Here is a 24029-nt window from a genome sequence, read left to right on the forward strand (position 1 = left end):
TTTCTATATTAAAGTCATGAATCTAGTATTAAACTGGATTGGGCATGAGTGGTGGGGATAACTGACAGAACGGGATAGTCTTATGTATCTTTCAGTAGGAGTAGCAGTGAAAGCGCTATTATTGTTTGTCCTTGTCACAGTCTCACATATTTTTTGTTCCCCACCTTAAATTTAGTATGGATTATGGTGAGCAACAAATAAATTCGACCAATCATAGTGTCGCATTGTGTATGTTTTGTCCCTCACCGAGGCACGCGTATACCACTTCTATAGAATGCTACCTTCTATGATTAAAGTACATATTATAGGTATATCGGACATTTCATAATAAGTCATATTCTTAGCTTATAGAAAACACCAAAATTGTAAAATGATGTTCATATTGCACTGCCAGTAGCAAAATATCTTCAGTATATCTTTACATTCAGCATTCTAGGGCTTCAGAAAATCAGTACTATGTGCTAACTAATAGTGATATTTGGCGATTAGCTTATACGGCTATATCTAGTTTTATATCTGCTCGAAAAACGGCTATTTCAAACACTTATGACTAAAAACCAAATTGAAGGAAGACTCCTTAAACAAGAAGACTATATTGACATATACACCCATTATAGACATACATTCCCATTCAATAAACATTCTAATATAGTCCTTGTTATAAACGCGATAGGGATCTTTTTTCTTAGTGGAGAAAGTTGCACCTTTTTTATGCAACTTTAGAACTGTCGTGCTTTCCCTGGTTTATATTTCAAAGCCTCATTTAACTAAAAGCTTTTTTAGAGTGATAACCAGTTTATCATTTTAATTTAACCACCTTAGAACAACTGTCAATTATGTAATTGGTCACTTAGGTTGTTTTTGACTGCGAATTTTACTGGTGTGGTAACTGTTAGTCACTTGAGAGTTGAGAATGGTCTCAACTCTCAAGTGACTAACAGTTAACAGTTACAGTGGAGTTGCTTATGGAAGCATACCGATATTTCCTGTAAAAAGCTTACCCAAGGTCACCAAAATGTTACCAATCTTTCAGTAAATAGAGCTGGCCTTTTGGCTTTTATAACGTTTTTGTAAATAGGGTTTATCACTTCATAATAGGGTTACCAATACTATCTGTAGGGTTGCCCCTTTCAAAGGGTTACCATGATTCTATGTAAGGATATACCCTCACAATAGGGTAACCATCACCTACTCTATAGGGATGTTCCCTCACAGAAGAGCTACCAACATTGCCTTTAGGATTGTAAATTTCACAATACGGTAACCAACATAACCTGTATAACCGCACAACTATATAGGTCGATTCACAAAAGCTGGCAAGGATTTTATATGAAAATTTTGATAGTTCAGTAATCTCGCGCTAGCTATTATGAATTAACCTATACCAACATTTGTTACCAGTATACACCAATATCCTTTCCTAATACTTGTCATCGGTTACGAGTTCTCGCACAATACGGTTACCAATATAACCTGTAACCCCACAATAGGGTCAACATCTATTACCAATAAACACCAATATTCTTTCCTACTTTACTTGTCATCGGGAACGAGTTGGACGCTCTCGTCGTCCTGCCGTGCTGGTCTGCGTAACGGACGGGGATGCTGTAGTAAGGAGAAGCGCTCTGGTTGAACTTTTTTGCTTAGGGCGTTGCGGAGGTGGCTTTCACCTGGAAAAAAGGGTTACCGGTTGATTAAAATGTTTTCTCTTGCATCCGCAATCAGAGAAACAAATTATCCTATTATTTATATATATTGTGTATATTGTAAAATGTAAACTAATTTTACAAAATTATATATAGTTCCTATAGAACTGTTAGGTACTCAAATGTACCTCACAAACATAAAATAGATATCCGACAAAGCAAAAGTAATTAGGTATCTTTTCATAAGCTCACAGTGGCTTATGCAAATAGTTTAGAACCTTTTGACGACCAAGAGGTTTTTCCTGATACTGCTTACCTGGCAAGGAGAGTGGTCTCCCACAGAGAGCTAGATCGTGGGAACGTGGCGACGCCGAGCGCGACGCACGCGAACGACGGGGGGAGCGGGAACATTCCTGTTCAAAATTAATAACTACATTTAGAGAAAATCTGATTTATGAATTTTTAAATAAACACATATACCTAGGTACAACTAAATAAGATTAAAGTGTAAATCATTTTAGATGCGATAACACAATTGAGTCGGTATTTTGTTTCTGAAAACCCACACTTTACTTTAATCGAAAATATATAAACATTATCCCAGTTGCACAAATAGTTCAATAAATACGTCACTGTTATTAAAATACATAACACCTTACAATTTCAATATTACTAGTAGCGCGTCTGTTCTAAAATGTAGGTAGGTATAACAAAATTTAACTTTATTAGAACGTATAGAACTACTGTACAACTGAGCTGGGGGTTTACCGAAACCTTCGAACATCGAAATCCGAATATCTGCACTCGTAACCTGCATTCCCATGGAGGTTCAAGATCGGTGGACTGTACTAGTGTACACAATGTACACATCCGCCTCATTATGCCAATAAGACGGATGTATACAGCTAGGGTTGAACCTAAAATGTAGGGTTGCCATATGCCCCGGTAGGCGGGAAACTGTCGCAAACCCATAGTTAAAACCGTGGTTTTGTAAGTAGATACCTACTTATCTCCCTACGGTACTTTTGCTTCGATTTTCTTGGGCGACATCCAAATACTTATGGCATCTCTATTCCACCACATGGAAATGTAGGCTTAGGTACATGACAGAGTAGGAGTAACAGACACACGAATTTCGAAGTTCATGACAGTTAGGGCTGATTTAGACGGCGCGCGAACTCGCATGCGATTTTAGTTACATTGCGGACTGTTGGTTACATCGAATTCAACCGACCGATCAAAACCCGCAATGGTATGAAACTCGCATGCGAGATCTCGCATCGTCTAAATCAGCCCTTATCCTAGGACGGCACATTAATATAATGTTAGTGACCTTCTCGTGCGCGACGGAGTAGGCGCTAAACGACACGGGGCTGTCGGCGCCGAACTCGAACGCAGACGCGGCGCGGTATGAGAGCGACTCTAGAAGCAAGTTGGTTAGTACAAGCGGGGTTGGTTAGTTAGTACATTTGCTATGAAAATGCATAGAAAAGGAATTCAAACTTTAACTCTTTGACCGCTAAAGATAGCCAAAAAGGCAAAGTTACAGTTTTCTATAAAAAAAGGCGTGGCGTTCAAAGGGTTAAGGTCATGTTGTTCAATAAGATATTAGAACCGAGGGTTGGGTAACCCATGCGAAAGGGTTTTCAAGGGGTTTTGCTTCTGACACTGCTTACTACGAGAGTGACCCTAGAAGCAAGTTGGATAGTACAGGTGGGGTGGGTTAGTACAGTCAGCTGTGTCAATATGAAAATAGTCCCGGCCAAGTACAGTCAGCAGCAGAAGTTACTAAGCGGGCTAGGTGTTCAAAATGATCTTGACGCGACTTTATCGTTAATAGAATACGAGCGTGTCAAGGTCATTTTAAACACCTCGCCTCGCTCGCTTAGCAACGTCTGCTGCTTACTGTACCAATATCATAACACACCTTTGTTACCATAGTAATACTGTATAAATAAACAATGTCAATGTCAAAGACAAATGAAAGTTAAATTTAGCTACCTAGTTACTGTTAGAATATCCGAAGTTTCACCAACTTTCTAACATTGTCATGTTTAGTTTTTAAATAAGTAAAAACAAACGATTTACTGTTAAAGAAAAACGCAATGCAAAGATGCATATCATTAGAAAGTCATACAGCATAATGCTTCTATAAGGCATGGATAGTTATTATTCATATTAAGTAATCGAAATATTGCGTGTGTTACTTGAATCTATGAATATTAAGAGTTACTTATACAGGATTTATTAGTTCATAGAGTGGTCGAAGCAATCATGTTGACATACATTCTGCCAGTTCTGCCTATACCGAAACCTGGGTAAACGTAATCTTAAAGGCCTGATGATTTCCTAATGATTATCATTTATTTTTAGGCAACTAACCCATACATTACAAACTAACATACATACCTACTAAATAGTAGTTTGTGTTACAAGGGATCAAAATGATATATTTCCGTCAAGGGCGTAGGTACGAGTACATTCAATCCTGAATGAAGCGATGGATTCTACAATAAAGTAGAATCCTGAGCGTAATGAGGGATTCAAGTGTTAACGCCCAAGACGAAATAATTTTGATACCGTGTGACACATACTGCTTTTCACATCAACTATGAGGAAAATAAAAAAATCTTAGTGTTGACACAATTATTGTTTCAAAATATTATTCAAGCTAAAAAAAGAATGCAAAAAAATAACAAAAACAGTGACCTAGAACAGAGAACAGAAAAGTGCAGGGAGGAAAAGTGCCACTTTGATCCCTCCTAGCGGGGAAGAAAAAGCCTTTTTCCGAATAGGTGATGTGAAATAGTAGTTTGTGTTACAAGGGATCAAAATGATATATTTCCGTCAAGGGCGTACATTGAATCCTGAATGAAGCGATGGATTCTACAATAGAATCCCGAACGTAGTGAGGGATTCTAAAGTAGAATCCTGAGCGTAATGAGGGATTCAAGTGTTAACGCCCAAGACGAAATAATTTTGATACCGTGTGACTCATACTGCTTTTCACATCAACTATGAGGAAAATAAAAAATCTTAGTGTTGACACAAACTATTATGTTTCAAAATATTATTCAAGCTAAAAAAACACTTAGATACACAAAGTATCAATCAATACTCATACTTAACAACTAAAGTGACTTTAAATTATAAATGTATATTCTCAACACAAATATAACAATGTCTTAATTTCCTTTCTTAAGGTTGGCACTTATCTTGTTTCAGTATCAATATTGATACTTCAGGCATCTAAGGGTTAATCTTTTTTTTTATATATGTATTTTTATTTTACGTACCATTAGACCAGCAGCTTGTAGGGGGAGGGGACCTGATCATATGTTCATGGACCTCTTTCAAGGTCAATGGATCTTCTTCTACGAAGTCTAGCGCTGAACTGCCAAAATCCTGCAACATTATGGATAAAATATGAAAGAACGAAAACTGACGTTTGATGACAAGTTCAATATTACCTAGTCATATATTCAAGTGGAAGACTTTGTCTACTTGGGCTCGCAGATATCCAGTAACGGAGATTGCATGAACGAGGTCATAAGAAGGTCACAAATCGCAAAAGCAGCAGTGAAGCGCTTGGAGAAGATTTGGAGAAACAGGAATATATACCGCCACACGAAAGTCCGACTTATGCGCACCCTTATCTTCTCCATATTCCTCTACGCCTCTGAGACATGGGTATGGAAGCCACGTGTGAGAGCAAAAATAGACGCATTCGAGATGTGGTGCTGGCGCAAAATGTTGGGCATATCCTGGACGCAACGCCGCACCAACGCGTCTATTCTCGAAGAGCTACATATTACCACCCGGCTTTCAACTACATGCTTCCAGAGAATGTTGACCTTCTTTGGCCATGTGGCCCGCCAAGACCCGTCCAGCTTTGAAAAGCTCGTTCTGGTTGGGTGCGTCGAAGGGAAAAGGAGTAGAGGCAGGGCTCCAACTCGGTGGTCTGATGCCATACGCGACGCTACGGGCGTCAACATCCAGGGGTCAATACAGCTGGCCCAAGACAGGGGGGTTTGGAGAGCGGTGGTGAAGAACTGCACTCCTGATGGTCACGACCCTCAGCCTTGAGGAACCGACTAAGAAGAAGAAGATATTCAAGTGAGTGTAATTCTCGTAGAATTATTTTGTTACCTAGCTTTAAGAAAAGTCCCTATCCCCTAGTTTTTTATAAGTAGGTACATTGAAAATTTGAGAAAAGTGTCCTGATTTAAGAGCTGCTATCACCTAAGGTGCTAATGCTGGGCAGCAAGTATAAAAATACCCAGAAAATAAACAAAAATTACTAAAACATTAATTATTAATTAATTAGTAAAATTCTGTTATTTCACCGAACACAATGGATTTCAAGGAAACCCGGTTTGATGGCTTTCCTACCTGAATTGTAAGTTTTATGCAGACCTATTGTACATCCAGACAAGCAGAGCTCGAGCTCTTGGGTAATAGGCAACTTTGGTCACCTAACTCACCATTACCAAAACTAAACTATCACATCATCATCATCATCATCAGCATCATCATCATCATCATCATCATCATCATCATCGTCATCATCATCATCATCATCATATCAGCCTTTTATAGCCCACTGCTGAGCATAGGCCTCACTTCGAGTACGCCACTTATCCCGGTCCCGAGCCAATCTCATCCAGAAGTGACCCTCAATCTTCCGAATGTCATCCTTTATCATTAAAATCATTCCATCATTAGAATAGGGTATTACACTGTATTTAAAAATTTATTTTACATCATGCATGAAATAAAGCACCAGATAATTATTAGAAAAACACAGATAGAAGTTATTTTTAAACACAAGTTCTATTTAATAAATCGGATAGAAATATAAAAAGTAGGTGAGTTGACCGTGACGTCACCATGTAATGTTTCATATAAATTCCATATTAGCAAATCGTTTTGACAGTTCTAAAAAAGTAACTGATTTGACTAGTAGGAAAATACCCTATTACTTCATAAAAAAACATAACCCATACCTGTGACATTAATATGGTGTCGTCAGATTCACACTCATCAATGTGGCTCTCTATCAGACTCTCCCTGCTGGCCTTGATCACTTGCTGAAACACAACACACAGTTAGCAACAGGAGTCTCTGAGGCAGTCATTGGATACTAATTCACACATCGCTCAGGTGAGCAGGACATTGCTGTAACAACTAGCCGCTCAGACAACAAAACTTGCAAAATCAATATGAGACCTTTTGTAGGCCTCTGGACGGCTAAAGGATATACATACATAGCTCTATCACACTCAATCACACTCATATACCAGAGTGGACATGCAAATTCACATCAGTTAACTGCGTTTCTTACTACCACAAAAATGAATAATTGTTTAATTTAAATGCCATAGCACCACAATTTAAAGAGTGACATGGCCCAGTATCATGTAACCATGGCAATGAACAAAAAAAAAAGTTGTTTCACCCTTATAACCGACTTCACAAAGCAATATCAATCTTGTGTTGGTTAATCAGCAGTTCTACTTCACCAAGTTGTGGAACATACATTTAAAAAAATATTTAAGATCCTGATCCTGACTCATTAGAAAAAATCTTGAAGTCATGAAAAAATTATGAATACTCTTATTTTCACAACACAGTGGTGTTTAGTGTTTAAGTCATTTTTTTAAAGTTGCCTGCTCTACAGCAATAGAAGTAACTTCTATTGCTGGCTGTACATAACAGATTATCACCAATATAACGGGATTAAGATAACCTTGTTTGGTGATTACTGTCAAAAACTATTGGATTTAGCAGGCTTGTATAAGTAGATAAGATGACTCATAGATAAAATAAAACTTGTTTATATTATGGTGATGTGGGAATATAGGTAATTGATTTTTTTTAACCAAAATACAGTTCAAAAGTTATGTTAGCATATTCTACTTATAAATGGATACTATCTGTACTGCAGTTCTCAAAATGATTTCTTTTATTTTGTTACTAATATTGAAAAAAATTGCTGCACCAAATGTACTTAGATTTCAAAGCAAAACCATTTAAAAAATATACAGATGTTTGGCCTACCTGTAAAAATGGGTTGTCCTGTCGCGACAGTCTCAGAGCCTCCATGTCTTGCGCTATGTTCCTCGTCCGCCCCGGGGTCAACAGCACCGCGGACGACCCACTCATGGGCGCAGTCAAAACTACAAAAACGCAAAAACAACGTCATTGCTATCTGTAACATAACAACCAATATACCAGTAAATGGTTACTTACTTGACAACGAATCGTTACTCCCTTCCATCCTAACACCTAATATATCCAAAGGCAGTCTGTGATATCTTCAATTACACGAAATTCGTAAACAATACCCATCAATGATTTTTTACCATTATGAATATTTGAATAAACACTTGAGTCACCTCTAACACTCGATACCTACTAGTTTTATGATTACTTAATGATAAAACAAATAGTATATATCTTTTCCCTATAATTCCTACGATTATTTACTAAAAAAATATAATAGATCTCTGTAATCTTATTGAAATAATTAAAAATTGGAATAAAGGCTGACTGATAACGTAACGATTGACATAACTCTGACAGCTGCGATTTCGTTCGGAAATTAGCTTTCTCGTGTTGGGCGTATTTTTTTAATGTTAAGGCGTTCTTGCACGTGACAAAGTAAAAACTATAGCCGGTCAAACAAGTATGTCAGTAGCAAAAGGCGCGAAATTCAAATTTTCTATGGGACAATTACCCTCGGCGCCTAAATTTTTTGAAATTGCCGCTTTTATCTACTGACGGAAATTGCTTGACACTATAAATATAAAGTTATGAATTATGAAAATCAGAAATATTGCAAAATGATTAATAATTTGTCGTGCCTGTGGTAGATGGTCAAGCAAATCTTGTCAGTAAAAAAAGGCGCGAAATTCAAATTTTCTATGAGACTATATCCCATCGCGCCTACATTTTTCAAATTTGCCGCCTTTTTCTACTGACAAGATCTGCTTGACCAAGTGTAAATTATACATACAAAAAATAAAAATAGAACACTAGTAAATTAAAAAAAAAATCTGTTCATAAATGTCTTTAACAAAAAACAGGTTCCACCGAGATTTGAACTCGGATCGCTGGATTCAGAGTCCAGAGTGCTAACCGTTACACCATGGAACCGTATAATTAGTTATCGAATATTAGCGAAGTAATTCAATCAGCTACTTACATCTTTAAACAAACCATTGTTTGAAATCTTTATTTAGACCAAAGAGTATAAGGCCTGAGATACACTTGTAAGTTTTACTTACGTAAGTAGGGACAAAGCTATTTGTTAGAATGAGATAACGATATTCATCTCTCATTCTGTAGTATAGCCGTGTCCCTACTTACGTAAGTAAAACTTAAGTGTATTTTGGGCCTAAGTATAAGAGTAGTAAGTGACCATGGTGTAATGGTTAGCACTCTGGACTTGGAATCCAGCAAGAATCCAGCGATCCGAGTTCAAATCTCGGTTGAACCTTCTTTTTTACCATTCCAAGTTTCATAAACTACAAAAAGTCCTTTGTTTTACCAAAGAGAATTTGAAATAGAAGCGGATTGTCAAAGTTAGTTATGTAGCCACAGTAAATTTACTTAGTTTTACTTGTTGTTTATTTTCTTTTCCCGAGTTCTATATTGTACAGTCGCCAACAGATATATCGGAGCGGCCAAGTTGTTCACAAATATCTGAACAAAGCCTCTATTATCTAGATAATTATTAGAGTCAGTGTTCATATATTTTTGAGCACACAGACCGCTCCGATATATCTGAAGGAGACTGTATATTGAATAGCGACAAACTTTACGCAACGACCACGCAACAATGCGTACACCGAACACAATTGATTCAACGCACTATTCTGCTGCGTTGCGTAGAGGTTACGGTAATTAGCCTACTTCTTATGCATCGCAAGAACTTATTAGAGCTCTCTTCGTCCTTGTATTGTATAATCAAAGTATAATTATATAATTCATGTATGACGGCGGTCACGTGGGGCGAGGACAAATGGGAATACACCCACCATTTGTAAATACATATTTAAAAATGTTATCCCCTCAAATCCCACAGGCTCTATAACGGCCAGCCAAAAAACTACATTATAAAATTTTGAAATTAATTTTGATTGCTGACCACATGAAAATCATGAAATCGGTGGGATTCGAGAGATTAGAAAGGGGTAAATAAAATGCATTTTTGAACACAATGTATGAGTTTAATCTGAACAAAGCCACTACCTTAGCTAAGAAGGCACCTTTTCGCTGTTCTAATGTTTCTACAATCTCGTAAATAATCCTTTTAGCGTCTATTACATTACCAAAGCAAATTCTATGTACATTATAATTTATGCAATGCAGGTCCGATTCACACGATGGGCAAGTGCTAAATATATCCATATTGTAATACTAGTGAGAATATAAAATTTGGATGATTAAATTTAAATTATTATTACATTTGTTCGATTTAGTATTCGATGTCGGTGAGTACGAATTGGGAAGCGCTGCCGTAGGAGAGGATCCTGTTCTTGATGGCCTTGAGTTTGGAGATGTAGTGCTTGTGTATCTTGGTGTTTGTCCTCTTGTAGCGGAGCGCTGTTATCATCTTATCTACGGTGTAGTGCAGCCAGAGGATGTTGGTGTACGGTTCGAAGTTCTTCCACTCGTTGCTGTGGACAATTATATCATGTTATTGTTATATGCATGTTGTAAAAAAACATTTAAGAGGGATTTAATAATGGTTTAATCTATTTATTTGTATAAATATTTCAAATAATTATTTAAATAAATCTTGTATATTTATTTATTATAATATATATTTCGGGGATCTCGGAAACGGCTCTAACGATTTCGATGAAATTTGCTGTATGGGGGTTTTCGGGGGCGATAAATCGATCTAGCTAGCTCTTATCTCTGGGAAAACGCGCATTTTTGAGTTTTTATATGTTTTCCGAGCAAAGCTCGGTCTCCCAGATATTACTATAGTATAAACAACATTATTTGCGGTATTTGACACATTATGACTGACGTATATAGAGATGTAATTAACGCAAATCGATTGTCACAGCAAGCGATTACGATTGGATGGCACGTAGACTGAGGTATCGAATTGTGACGTATAATGAATTTTTATTTGAGATTTAAATAAAGCTAGAATCATATGGTTTTCCCGCAAGGTAAATTAATTTAATACACCGACCGAGTAGGTCGCACCCATCGTCAAAATCTAAACTAACTGGGGATCTATTTTAAAGTTTATTTATGTTATTTCTGTGTCAAATTTGTTGTCTGTTAGGTGACGATAAATATATCCATATTTACAGTTAATTATCCACCTTTTCCTTATTTTTATTAAAAGGAAATGAAAAATCCATATCGATTTACTTAGATGACTACCGATTCATAACGGTGGTGTCCGGCCAACCCTAAAATTAAAAAAAAAGACGTAGAACGTAAACGTTCGCAGTGCAGTTGTTTTCCTTTATGATTTCGATGTGCAAGACATTTTACGTAGTATTGCTGTTGTGAGTGACAGACGTCAAATACCGCAAATAATGTTGTTTATACTATAATAATTTGTCATAGATACTAAATTTTTTCCGTTATTTTACACTCAGCTCTATTAACTCCTCGAATCCGAGGTAAGTTTTCTGCCAACGCAATATCGCATCCGCGGGACTCGTGATATTAATAATTTACAAAATTGCAAAATTTTCCACATCTGACTTCAGAAACTTCTTACATTTTTGTATGGGGATTGAAAGTTTCCGAAACATAAAATGGATATTTCTTATATTATAATTATTTTAAAATTTCCGTAACTTGTACTTCTGTAATCAAAACGATAACGCAAGATGATCATAGCCTAAATTAGATCAAAATTTTATCTACAGATACATCGCGCGACCGTCGTATCTCTGAATGCCTTTTATCTGAAACATCTGTTTTATTTTTATAGCGGATATGTTAAAAATGCCTCTGCATTGCCGATTTTCATTCATCATTTTTGTAGTTTGAAGAATTAGGAATTTGTTTACGATTGTTCTAGTTATCTATGAAAATCTAACGTGTTTGTTTTGAGCGACGGAACTATGGCAACCTGAAATTACGGTTAGGCGCAAACTAACTAGTTAATCATTTATTTGAATACGGTTCTGAATAGAAAACAGCAAATGGGTTGTACTCATTCGAGGACCTGCTATAGGGCTTTAATAAATCAGTCGATATGTAGGTACAGTTTATTTATATTTAAAAAACCCTATTAGGATTTTATGTACATTTGATTCGACTGAGCAATGTTCTCAGGGTTGATATAGGGGTGCACATTCATGTCTGTGTTGTAAATAATAATTAGACGATATCTTAAGTATTATTGACTCATATTAGCGCGATTACATAGAACGAGCCACCTCGCGACGAAATTGCCACGCGATCGAGGCACAGAATAAATAATAGTACTAGGTACAGAAGATTCACTCTCTAACAAAACGCGTCTGTTACGATTAGGACAGATATGACCGCTAGGTGGCGCAAGCACCACGCGCGGCTTATGGCTAGCCACCAAAATTGGTGTGGGACGGATGTACTTGTAGCTACTTGTTGCGACGCGACGAAATCGCGGAGTGAGCCACGCCTGATCGAGGAGGCAAATATACGCGCGGCCACGGTGCCTCGGGCGAGATACGTCTTCAAAGACTAAGCTGCTTTGCGCGGCAATTTCCTAGCGAGGCGGTTTCGGTCTGTGTGGACTCACCCAAACGTTCATAAAAATGTTCAGAACAATGCATATTTTTAATTTTAACTTAAGGGGGTTCTGTTTAGTTAGAAATATATGTAACGTTATATCGTCAGGTGACAAGCACTCACTAATTACCACCACAAGTTCATAGCTACAGTGAACCATATTAGTACTAAAAGGTCGATTTATGTTTAATTTTTTTTTTAGTAATTAGTGACTTTTGCTTGTCACATGACGATATATGAAAAGGGTTAATGGCGCTTACGCCATTCTTAACAATGCTTCGATATAAATGATGTGCGGCGTAATCGCCATCGACAATAAGGTCCCTTATCATAGATAATGTCCATATGGCGTTACTCATAAGATCTCTCAAAATTAAAATGCCGTCGATAATTATCTGTCCTTTTGCATAAGGGTTTTAAAAGGGGCGAACTATTTCATATCGCTAGGAAAACTCACTTGAGCTTGTCCCTCATGAGGCGGTAGACCTCGAACTGGTAGTCGCCGACGGCATCGAACAGGCCGTCGTCGGTGGCGAGGTCGTTGTAGAGCGCGGCCGCTTCCCCGCCGGCCGCGAGAGGGAGCGAGAGGCGCGAGAGCGAGTAGTCGATGATGGTGGCCGCCACGCCGCAGCGCGGCACGCGGTGCGAGCGCCCGCGGACCACGAACGTCGCGAACTGGAACAAGGCAATTCAAAATTAAGATGAATTATACTTTAATTATTACTTGCTTCGCTCTCCTACACCTTGCACATACAAACTCACATACACACCCTCACAGGCACACATAGTTTTTAAGTTAGGTTTAGATTTATAATGTCCCAACTGTTACAGACTCTTTTTGGTGCGTCCCAAGATACAGGCTCAGCCTAGTTTGGGGCTTACCGGACACCTTTTGTGTATGCTACTGTATTCTTAGTTATTCTCAATAAATTTATTCTTATTCTGATATGTATTGCACTTACAGTTATTCACACATAACGAGCCGCCTTTCGAGGAAATTTCCGAAGCAGTCACTTCTGTAAAGACGCATCGCCCGAGGATTTGCAGTTGCACTTGCATTTGCCTCGGGCGAGGTATGTCTCAGATCGAGCCGCTTCGTGGGGCAATTTCCTCGGGAGGCAATTTGTTCAATTTGGATCGACTTACATACAGCCACATTCGTCAGATCTGGATGCACTTTTACAAATATTACTATACAACATGTTGGTTACAAAAATCGCGTATAAACACATAGTAAATTTGAAATGACTAATTAGAATACACCGAATATTCGTCAGTTTAATCTGTTAGTTAAAATATTAAAGAAATATGAGAACTAAGACATTTGTTATTTATCACAATATGTATTCTTGTAAATTAACATACTTTAACAATTAGAATGTAATACTAATATTAAAATAAATCTAATCTAATCTATTTACCTTTTGTTCAGTAGGGGCGATCAACACGTTCCCCCAATGCAAATCGCGATGCTCAAACTGGAAGGCCTCTTCGCCCACGGCTAGACCGAAAGCCACCTGGAAATAACAAAACACAACTCATAATTTCAATGTAATAATTATAACACAAATACAATTTAAATATTACACAAACAAAAAATAAGTTTAACAACAGTCGACTGGGTTAGACCAAGCGTGACATCTGTTGGCAACTATGAGCAAACTCTTTTCGTTTAGGCGTCAGCATACCTCAATCTGCCATTGTAGTCGCTATCAGATATATCGTAGCTGTTGAAGTGCTCAAAAATATCTGAATACGCACTCAAGCGCCTTGACAGTAGAGTCGTGTTCAGATATATGTGAGCACCTTAGCCGCTCTGATATATCTGATAGAGGGACTTAAATTGTTGCGTTTTTATTATTTGTCATCGCAACTTCAACTTTCTAACAAACATTAAGTGTAAGAGTGAAACCATCATTAAAGTACTTTCAGACATTGTAAAAGACGTTCCGCTCGCGGCAGATCGTGGTGTCATTATGTTAATAGCCTAGTCTAACCCATTCAAAACACGAACACAAAAACAAAATGCAATACAAAATTAGTAAAAAGAAAAAAACACTCTTGTAAACATAGAAAGCAGTAATGGCGACCGCGAAGGATAAGTGAAAATCTAGTCAAGATGGTGGAAACTCGACCTAGAAATGCACTCATCATACGCAGTGGCCCGTGCCATGCTCAAAACGCTGAAACAAAAAGGCTTTTATCCTTATAGGTTTAAGCCGACAACATAAATTAAAAAAATAGAACATAAAAAGGAAAAGTTTCTGTACAAAAGCTTGCATGTGGTATTGAAATTTAGACTCATATCAGGGGGGTGTCACTACGCAGTTTAGGTACATTTGGCCGGCGGGCCTCCCGGGCAGGGCAGGCGTATGGCAGTGGGCTGACGCTCGACCGCACGATAGTCGTGTCACGTGGCGCTCGCGCAAAGAAGATTCACGGGTCGTGCGCGGTTATAAGTTTCAATTTTGTTGCAGGCGGCTCGCTAGGTATAATTTTATACCTAAATCTGACTTTTGTGAAGGAGTGAATTTTCTGTACGGTAGAAGTATTAGTTATTCTGTGCTAATATTGATGAATGAATATATCTTTGACCTCAGATCTCAACAATTATAGTCGATTTCTAGTGGAAACGCAAACCGCAACCACAGTTTACATACCTACATAATGTATTTGTTATGTTATGAAGGATACTTCTTTATTACTTATAGTTAAGTATGTATATGCCATTTACATCAAATAAATTACAGTTCACTGCCTAATATTGACTTTCGGCTTATTCGAAAAGTTTTACGTCAAAAATTTGCTAAAGATACGATATGGATCGGATATGTCAGTGTCTAAAGTGACATTTTTGTTTGAAGAAACGTAAACCTTTTAATTACCTATATATCACACTTTAAACTCTCGCGTTTTGTACACATATTTAATTACACAAACGGGTCTACCGCGATATAATTTCATTGTTTTTACCTTTAATTCCGACGTTTCAGCTGAGTTGCACCAGCTGTGGTCACGGAAAGACTGACGTCCCAACAAATGTCAACGGAGATATTAATAAAACACCACTAAACTACCCGAAATTAGTTTATAAAAATGTTCGGGGTAGACAAAGAAATTGCAGCTACCCGTTAAAGTTTAATGGTGCAACTCAGCTGAAACGTCGGAATTAAAGGTAAAAACAATGAAATTATATCGCGGTAGACCCGTTTGTGTAATTAAATACCTATATATCTACCGGCTAATAAAAAAAGGTTAGAGTTAGACCAAGAAAAGTCTGCAGCGATTTTGATAGCCCACGCAGTGCAAGTGTTATTTTAAACGTCAAACTTCTGACGTATAAATAACACTTGCACTGCGTGGGCTATTAAAATCGCTGCAGACTCTTCTTGGTCTAACTCTATGTGCATTAAATATTTGCCAAGTATTAATATGTCAAACTTTTGTACAGAAACCAAAGTCACATTAACAAAAAAATAATTAAAACACATAACAAATAACATCGTGCCGTGTTATCTGGATCAACTTGAACTGTAACCCGAGATATGTTTCCCGGATTACTTAAATATAAATATTAATTACCCCCAACGACAAGAGATCTGTTATATAAATACAAACATTTGGATCTAATGATAATGACTAGTAAGGGACACGTGACAATACAATAAAAACTGTTGCCTCTCTGTCGCACTTGTACATTCGTACGTAAGTGTGATAGGGTGGCAACACGTCGAACTCGCGATAGGCCCTCTGGATGTTAAATTGAAACTACCCAATGATTGGCACTGAAAAGTAACAGTCATTGGAGCCTGTTTTGTAGGAAATATGGTTGAAGGTGCCTAACCATTAGAGGGATACCGACAACACCGCTCAGAGCCCAGAGGGCTTAAAAATGCCTCCTATTCCATTGAATTTAAATTCTTCATTTTTACAACTCAAAATTGCATTTATTTGATTTGTAGGCCAGAGGATGTTTATCTATCCTCTGGCCTACAAATAAATACAATTTACAGCCTGAATTTTGTAAATCACACTCTATAAAACAAAGTCCCCCGCCGCGTCTGTCTGTATGTTCGCGTCAAACTCGAAAACTACTGAACGGATTTTCATACGGTTTTCACCTATCAATAGAGTGATTCTTGAGGAAGGTTTAGGTGTGTAATTTGTTAAGGTTTTGTATAACCAGTGCGAAGCCGGGGCGGGTCGCTAGTCATAAATAAATATGTTAAGATATCGACATATACCTCCTTATCTGATGTTTAAATATGCATTATTACAGATTACTCAGCGACAAAAGATAACAGAGGAGTCAAATACAAACACTAAGATCTAATATTTAGATATGTAATCGAGATGTCGCAACGTGTGATGAAACATAACACAGCTCTTTTCATTAAAGAATTCCGTACATCGCCCTGATTGTGCCTATCTCTATCGCACGTGCGTAATTATATAGCTGTCCCGCTCATGATGCCGGCGCTAATGACACTGTGCGAGTGGGACAGAAATATAATTATGCACATGCCATAGAGATAGCAACAGGCGGGTTAATGTACGGAATTCCTCGTGCCGTCTTCTGTTCAAACTTACAGATTGGCAAAAAAGAGAAATTAAAAAGTGGTAACACTGTAGTGCCGTCCCTTTCAAACCATTATATACACGGTGTAACATGAGGAAACCGAATAAGTTTAACCACGCATTTCTGAGGTCAACAGAAGGAAAAAATGTAATATGAGTTTAGGTCAATTTCGCCAAAAAAAAACATTTTTTTTTGTTTTGTTTTTTCAATTTTTTTTATGTATTTGTACATAAGAAATAAATGTTATTGGTAAACTTGTCACTAAAAATTGATTTTTACATGTTTTTTTTCGTAAAACCTACGTTTTGCAAAGTGTTACTTGTCACTTTTTGACATCTATCAATAAGGATATTTAGACTACGTCCCATAGCAGCAACATCACCATCAAAAAGGCCTTTTACACTATGTAACAATAAAAACTTGTTTTTTTTTTAATTAATATTATCTCTGAAACTAGGCGAATTTCAAAAAAGTTTATAGGACATTTTTGTCTCTAAATATGATCAGGAATACGCTGTTAAAATTATTCGGTTTCCTCATGTTACACCGTGTATAAGAAAACGGGACGACACTACAGTGTTGCCACTTTTTAATTTCTACTCTCTTTTGCCAAACTGTAACTTGAGTGACAACCGTATTAAAATAGTAAACTAATATGTAGTTGTAAACCAGCAAGGTCAAGGGCGCCCTGTATATTGCGAATATGGCGTACTATACAAACATACTCCCACTATTTACAAACACAATGAAACGATCCAGCGTCACTGATCTTGACGTCATGTCAGGGCCATGTCCTCATGTCATTTGCGTCTCTTCAGAGAGTATTGGCTTGTTTTGATATTGATATGATATAAGAAGATCGTTCGCGCTATTTGGTGCCCGCAAAATGCACTGTGAGCCGTGTCAAGGATGGGGTCCCTTTGTTTGACGTAATAATTGAAAGTCATAATGTAATGATTGTCAGATTATCATTAGTCATAATTCTGAAACCGTTAACTTTTCAGGATTTTCGTAAGTTTATCCTATCTATAGATAGGTTAGGTTTGTTTTATGGCAATCCTGAAAAGTTACGCGTTTCTGAGAAAAACCAAATTAGACTAAAGGGGCCCACTGATTAACGTTCCGCCGGACGGTATTGGCCTGTCAATTGTTCGGAACTGTCAAAAGTTTGTTCTAACTGACAGGCCGATACCGGCGATACCGTCCGGCGGACTGTTAATCATTGGGCCCCTTAACGAAAATGTGGACACATTATGAGTTATGACTTAAAACTTTATGGGAAACAATAGAGACCCGTCAAGGATCTATCAAATAGGTGTCTAAATAACGCTCGTAGTAGTTTTATTTGGAGAACATTATTAACCCCGTTTGACTCGACTCAATGAATCTCGGTTGTCAAACATTCTCGACATGATAAGTCGTAAAACGCAATACATTTGAAGAATTCGTGGGGAAAACTATAAGAGACATTCTGAAGTCCTGGTAAAGTACTACTTGCTATTAAGAGCCCATCAACGTGCACACTAGCGCCACTGCTAAATAATCGTGATTATTTAAATTTAATGCAACATAAAAACTAGTCTGATGTATTCAAAATGTACTTAAATACAAAATACAGTACGTAGCGGCTCCCTTTTTTGAATATATTTCGTTAAATTTAAATAATCACGATTATTTAGCAGTGGCGCTAGTGTGCACGTTGATGTCGTTGGTGGGCTCTTAAAGTAATAACTTAATAAACTCATTTTGATCCCTTTCCTATATATTTTAATAAAAAAAGTTATGGTACCTACTGGTGTAGCGCACTGAATACAAATTGACTATCGTAAAATGGATAATCCTCGTTATTCCCCCAAATTATAATTTACTATGCACATTTGTAGTGCAATAACGAAAAAGACATCCGCACATAACATATCAAATTAAATGTAATAAGGTGCAAGATAGTTGCAATCAATGCGGCAAAATAATAATGTAAAGCGGACGTGATGTAAATTCATATTTACTTTACAATGGTATAATAACACACTAACTATTTGTGTGCATACTAGAATTACAAAATAGGATAGCTACAATGTTTCCATTCATGTGCACATTTATAAATCAACTATGAATGCATTTACAGGCAAACTAATAAATGCAAAATTTAAAATGTCTGATATAAGATTCAGGACAAAGTTAATTCCTTTCAGCTATAAAAAAACATGAGGAAAACACAGACACAGTAACAAAAAAACACTTGTTTCAAAAGTTAAGGATACTGGAGTCTAACTTCTACTTATGCTTAAATCGCCTAAAACTAGTCCCGACATAGTTTTCGGGTGTATCAAATTATTAACATTTGTATCACCAATATTCTTAACTTTTGGATACAGAACCTAAATCTGTGGCGTCTTACTCGTGGACAATAAAATTTTGGGTACATTTAACAACTGTTTTCACCATACAGTTTCTGAGCTTTACTTTAGTGAGAAAATTTGCCTTTAACCTTTTCGCCGCCACGTCAATGTAGTAATAAAGTGTCATCAACGCCAAGCCACAAATTGACACATAAACAACCCGTATAACATTCAAAGTCGTGGCGTGTGGGGCACGAAATATACCTTCTTTAAATCAAGTCAATGGCGGCGAAAAGGTTATAGTCTATTTTATGATATCCACGAGAAAAACTAACACAAATTCATACAAAAAAATACACACAATAAGAAAAAAATGTAAATTACCTGCAAGAATAAAGCGTGCGCCTGTTCAGCGCTATTAAACTGATAGCTCTCCAGATCCTGCCCCGCGTTCGCGAGCTCCAACACAATGTACTGCTGATCCGTCGGCAGTATGGCCGGGTTGTCGTTCTCAGAGCCCTTGCATTCGTCGTACAGTTCCCACAGATCCAGCAGCCGCGACGTGTAGCTGCCGTAAACGCACCTTACTGCTAATACCTAGGGTTGAAAATCGCTTGGTTATCATTGGCGCTTAACACCTTTCAACTACACGTTTAGGAAAACACCTTAGCGGTGACAAGTTAAGGTTGATAATGCCTTGTTTTTGAAAAGTTTCTTAGGATGTTTTGGATGTGAGCGGTGGGTCATTTACACAAAAGAATTCAACGGTCGATGGGCACGCGGTACGCTTCTCAATGCGTATCTAAACGCGATGAAATTAGTTGTGGTTTGGTTGGATACAACGAACTTTTGGAGCCGAAGGGCCCGAGTGAGGCAGTCGAGTGTTAAATTGCTGTGGCGATTACAGACTTGGCTTTCACGAGAGATGGGTAAATAATAGACTAGTCATTTACATAAATGTTCGGAGGCAACATCAGGTAGGTATAGTAAATACCTACCTAATAACGAAGCTCGCAAAGGTATCGTTAGGTGACAACCAAAATTCATTTAATTGCAAAAAAATAACCTTATTATGATACTAGCACGGTTCACTATAGCTCTTAAGTTGTCATAGCAGTAGATGAGAGTCTACTCTCATCTCCGCCTCAGTGCCCACAAATAGAATTACCTATTTCGTATACCTATCACCTAAAATAGACTGATCGAATGATACTTCAAAACTCATCAAATCGTTTTAGCTACAAAACATCAAATTTGTCAAACAAAAAACCATTCCACCAAGTTCATTCTTTACAATTCTCTCATCTTTCTATAGTTTTCAGTTCGAGTCATGGTCGAATTCGACTAGTACTTAACGTTTCCCAGAATGCGCCGCGTCACGATCATTTCAATAAGAGCCGGCCCCGGCGAGATAATTACTTGCATTCATTCCGCAGCCCTATTCAGATGCGAACGTTTAAAAATAAATTCGATATGAATAGGTTGTCTGGTACCTACTCGCTGTTTAGTGGTAAGTCTAGTGTTGGATAGGACTCGAGTCCTTTGAGTCCTCTGCATCAAGACTCGACTCAGTATGTCAGACTCTTATAATTAAGTCTAAACTCGAGTTCTTTTCAACTTGATAGAGACTAGAGTCTCTTGTAGAGACTTGAGTCTGTTCAGAGAACTCTCGTTTTTTTTTTACAAACCATTTCGAAATGCGTTGTCTTTAAGTACATTTGTGGATTAGGTAACGAATCATACAATATTGCCTAATTCCTTTACTGTTATTTAGGAAAAACTTATAAAATTTTACTTCCTCCTTTTGAGTTGCTCTTAAAGACTCAACAAAGGACTCTACTCGGGACTTTTTAAGCGCAAGTTTCGCAAAAACGAGCAGAGTTCTTCAAATTCCGACTCAAAAGATTCGAGTTCCTACCAACACTAGGCAAGTCCGTCCGTTGCTTTAGGAAAACTCCTAAGTTTGGAAAGATGGCCATAGAAAATTTTGAAAATTTTCAGAGGCCATGCAGGGAAAATATAAATAATAAAAATATTTAGCTATAATTTAACAACGATTGAAACTTTAATTTGTATTTTTATTCGCTCCGTGCATGACTGTGGTGGCGCCGCCCTAGTGGGTCAGTATGAAGATGGCGTCACATAACCAATAATCAAACTTTCACATGTCAGAAAATACTTTTTTAATACAGTTGCTCACAAAGTGCTACTTTACGTAGCTGTTTAGCGTGCGAAAAGTTGGTTATGTCGAACTAGTGCTTTTTACTTTTCCAATTTTTTTAAATTTATACTTGTTCCAATTCACGACTACTTATTGATGAGTGTTAATATTAGTTTCCTTTAAACGTCATAATCAGCATAAAAACCTACTGTTAATGTAAGAATATGAAAAATATACATATTTCATATTTTAATACTTACCTCTTCATCATTATAACACGTTTATTTTTTAATATTGAATATTGAAAATTCCGTTCTTAATAAGTTGTCTGAATGGAACGGAATAGCTGCCAAACGCCCATAGATATAATATACTTAAAGACGACGTCTAAGCGAGCTGTCACTGTTACCACTTTGGTTTAGTGTACGATTAACAATATTTTACTTATTTTTTCGCAACTGTATTAAAAAATGTCGTTCGATACACGTGCGGAAATGTCATTCTTCACTCGTCCCGAGTCTTGCCACTCGCCTGCGGCTCGTGCCAAGATATCTCGGTACTCGTGAAGTAATGACATACCTTCCGCACTAGCATCGAAATGTACTATTACAGTACATATGGTTCTATTTTCCCGCACTAGTGCGTAAAATAGCACTTTTCGTGCGATGTCAAAAGTTTAAACTGTTTAAAGGGCCATATGTACTGTAAAACGTTGTACGATACACGTACGAATAGGTAATTCGAATTTCCTCTTTTCCGCACTTGTATCGTAAATAACTATTTTAGATTTTTGGATGCTACAAAATATCGTAACTTCACTACGCATAGAGTTAGACCAAGAAATGCAGCGGTTTTGATAGCCCACGCAGTGCAAGTGTTATTTTAAACGTCAACCTTCTATGAAATTATGACGCTTAAATAACACTTGCACATGCGTGGGCTATCAAAATCGCTGCACTTTTCTTAGTCGTAACTCTATCAGCGAAACAAAAATTTTAGTCGGCCATTAATTCAACGAAACCATCACATCGTTATGAAACGTGAAACACAAGAGAATAAGGCCCGTTCTCGGAATAGAACTGGTTCACAAATTGGTATGCGACCCACCCCCTGTCACGTCAAATGAATGGACTGCGAGCGGCGGGTTATTGTGGATATGTCGGTTTCTAGGCGTTATTATAAAGTTTGTCTTAGTGTGCTTCAAATAACCTGTTTAAACTTAATAAAAGGGTATTGTGAAGTGTTTTAGAGTAACAAAAACCCGCCCTCATACAATCATTACGCTTTCATTTTATAACGGCATGCTGAAATAACTGGACACTCAGCGAGAACATTTATGTAACATAATTCTATGTCTGCTCTGGTAATTGTTTTGTTGCTAAAAACTGTAATACATAGAAAATAGATCGAGTAGAGTCCGTCTAGAGTTTGACCAAGAAAAGTCTACAGCTATTTTGATAGCCCACGCAGTGCAACTGTTATTTATACGTCATAATTTCATAGAATTTTGACGTTTAAAATAACACTTGCACTGCGTGGGCTATCAAAATCGCTGCAGACTTTTCTTGGTCTAACTCTAAAAGGGCCGGTACATACCAAGGCTCGGAACCGGTTTTTTCTTCATACAAAAAATACCGGTATCATTACGTTTTTTTTCGTTCTTTGGTTTATTATTTCATTTTTAATGGGACAATCTAATAATACGAAGTTGTTATCTAAATACATGATTCAGTCGTACGTAAAGAGCATAAAATAATTGAAAATATTGGCCTATTTCGGGTTTTCCAAAAAAACCGGTTCCGAGCCCTGGTACAGACGAACTGCAACTTGAATGGGAACTGCACGCCGACGTTGCAGTTGGCGTGTAGTCGGTGTGAAGTTCTCATACAAATTGCAGTCTGGTTGCACTCCTCCTGTATCGGCCCTCAGCTAACTTGGCAATGATTTAAATACATAGAACAAAAGTGAGGGATTGTATTTTCATAGTAATTTGACATTTGTACCACAATTTTTCAGTGCAAATGCCATGCACAGTTAGCTTATTCTTCTGACTCATATGTTTTAGGATAATGGATTTCGAGCGCGGAGCACGAATTTCAACGATCTTGTCAAACTTTTAAGTATGAGGAATCGTTGCATGCCGAGAAGCGAGAGTCGCTATATAATCAGTCAGGATTTCGAAACAGGCCTAACTTCCCCGCTGTCACGGCACATGATTGATATTAATAATGTCTGTCTGTTGCTAGGCGTAATAAAATCGTTTCTGTCTTAGGTAGATAACCTGTTTGAAGGTCCCTTGGTAATGTCAGAAATAAAAGTGAGGGGTCTATTGTGAACTCAAAGGTTATTCAGGTTTTTCAAAAGAAAGAAGATTAATGTGTTTTCTTTGACACGCTCAAAGCCTAATGTCGCTGACATTAAATCATCGTCATTTGTGACAAAAATTTAATTTATAAAGTTTAAAGTACAAATATACCTACTTCATATCTAATCCACGAATTTATATTTAACTTTACACGTTTTGCCAACAGGAAGTAAAAACGCCA

The 24029-nt window shown here is 37.4% G+C and overlaps 3 protein-coding genes and 1 non-coding gene across 4 annotated transcripts in view; 1 reads left to right on the forward strand and 3 right to left on the reverse strand.

Annotated features, from left to right (window-relative positions):
* LOC134794194 (max dimerization protein 1-like) overlaps positions 1-24029 on the forward strand; it is a 621339-nt gene that overhangs the window by 501523 nt on the left and 95787 nt on the right. The gene's annotated exons all lie outside the window — the stretch shown is intronic.
* On the reverse strand, positions 980-8224 carry LOC134794479 (uncharacterized). Its single transcript, XM_063766293.1, has 7 exons — positions 7899-8224; positions 7707-7825; positions 6653-6736; positions 4943-5051; positions 2980-3068; positions 1963-2059; positions 980-1670 (listed from the first exon to the last, which is right to left on the reverse strand). Exons 1-7 carry the CDS (start codon positions 7924-7926, stop codon positions 1534-1536), a joined length of 663 nt encoding a protein of 220 aa, XP_063622363.1. The 5' UTR covers positions 7927-8224; the 3' UTR covers positions 980-1533.
* On the reverse strand, positions 8733-8804 carry Trnaq-cug (transfer RNA glutamine (anticodon CUG)). The gene has a single exon. It is a non-coding gene; the product is annotated as a tRNA-Gln (tRNA).
* The window catches only part of LOC134794161 (uncharacterized), a 41020-nt gene continuing 26849 nt past the window's right edge, over positions 9859-24029 (reverse strand). The window contains exons 9-12 of the mRNA XM_063765878.1: positions 19707-19919; positions 13826-13921; positions 12862-13079; positions 9859-10330 (exon numbers count right to left, since the gene is read on the reverse strand). Coding sequence (XP_063621948.1) covers positions 10129-10330; positions 12862-13079; positions 13826-13921; positions 19707-19919 — 729 coding nt within the window. The 3' untranslated portion in view covers positions 9859-10128. The remainder of the gene's footprint in view (positions 10331-12861; positions 13080-13825; positions 13922-19706; positions 19920-24029) is intronic.

Source organism: Cydia splendana, chromosome 10 (genome assembly GCF_910591565.1).
Source record: "Cydia splendana chromosome 10, ilCydSple1.2, whole genome shotgun sequence".
Classification (NCBI taxonomy): domain Eukaryota; kingdom Metazoa; phylum Arthropoda; class Insecta; order Lepidoptera; family Tortricidae; genus Cydia; species Cydia splendana.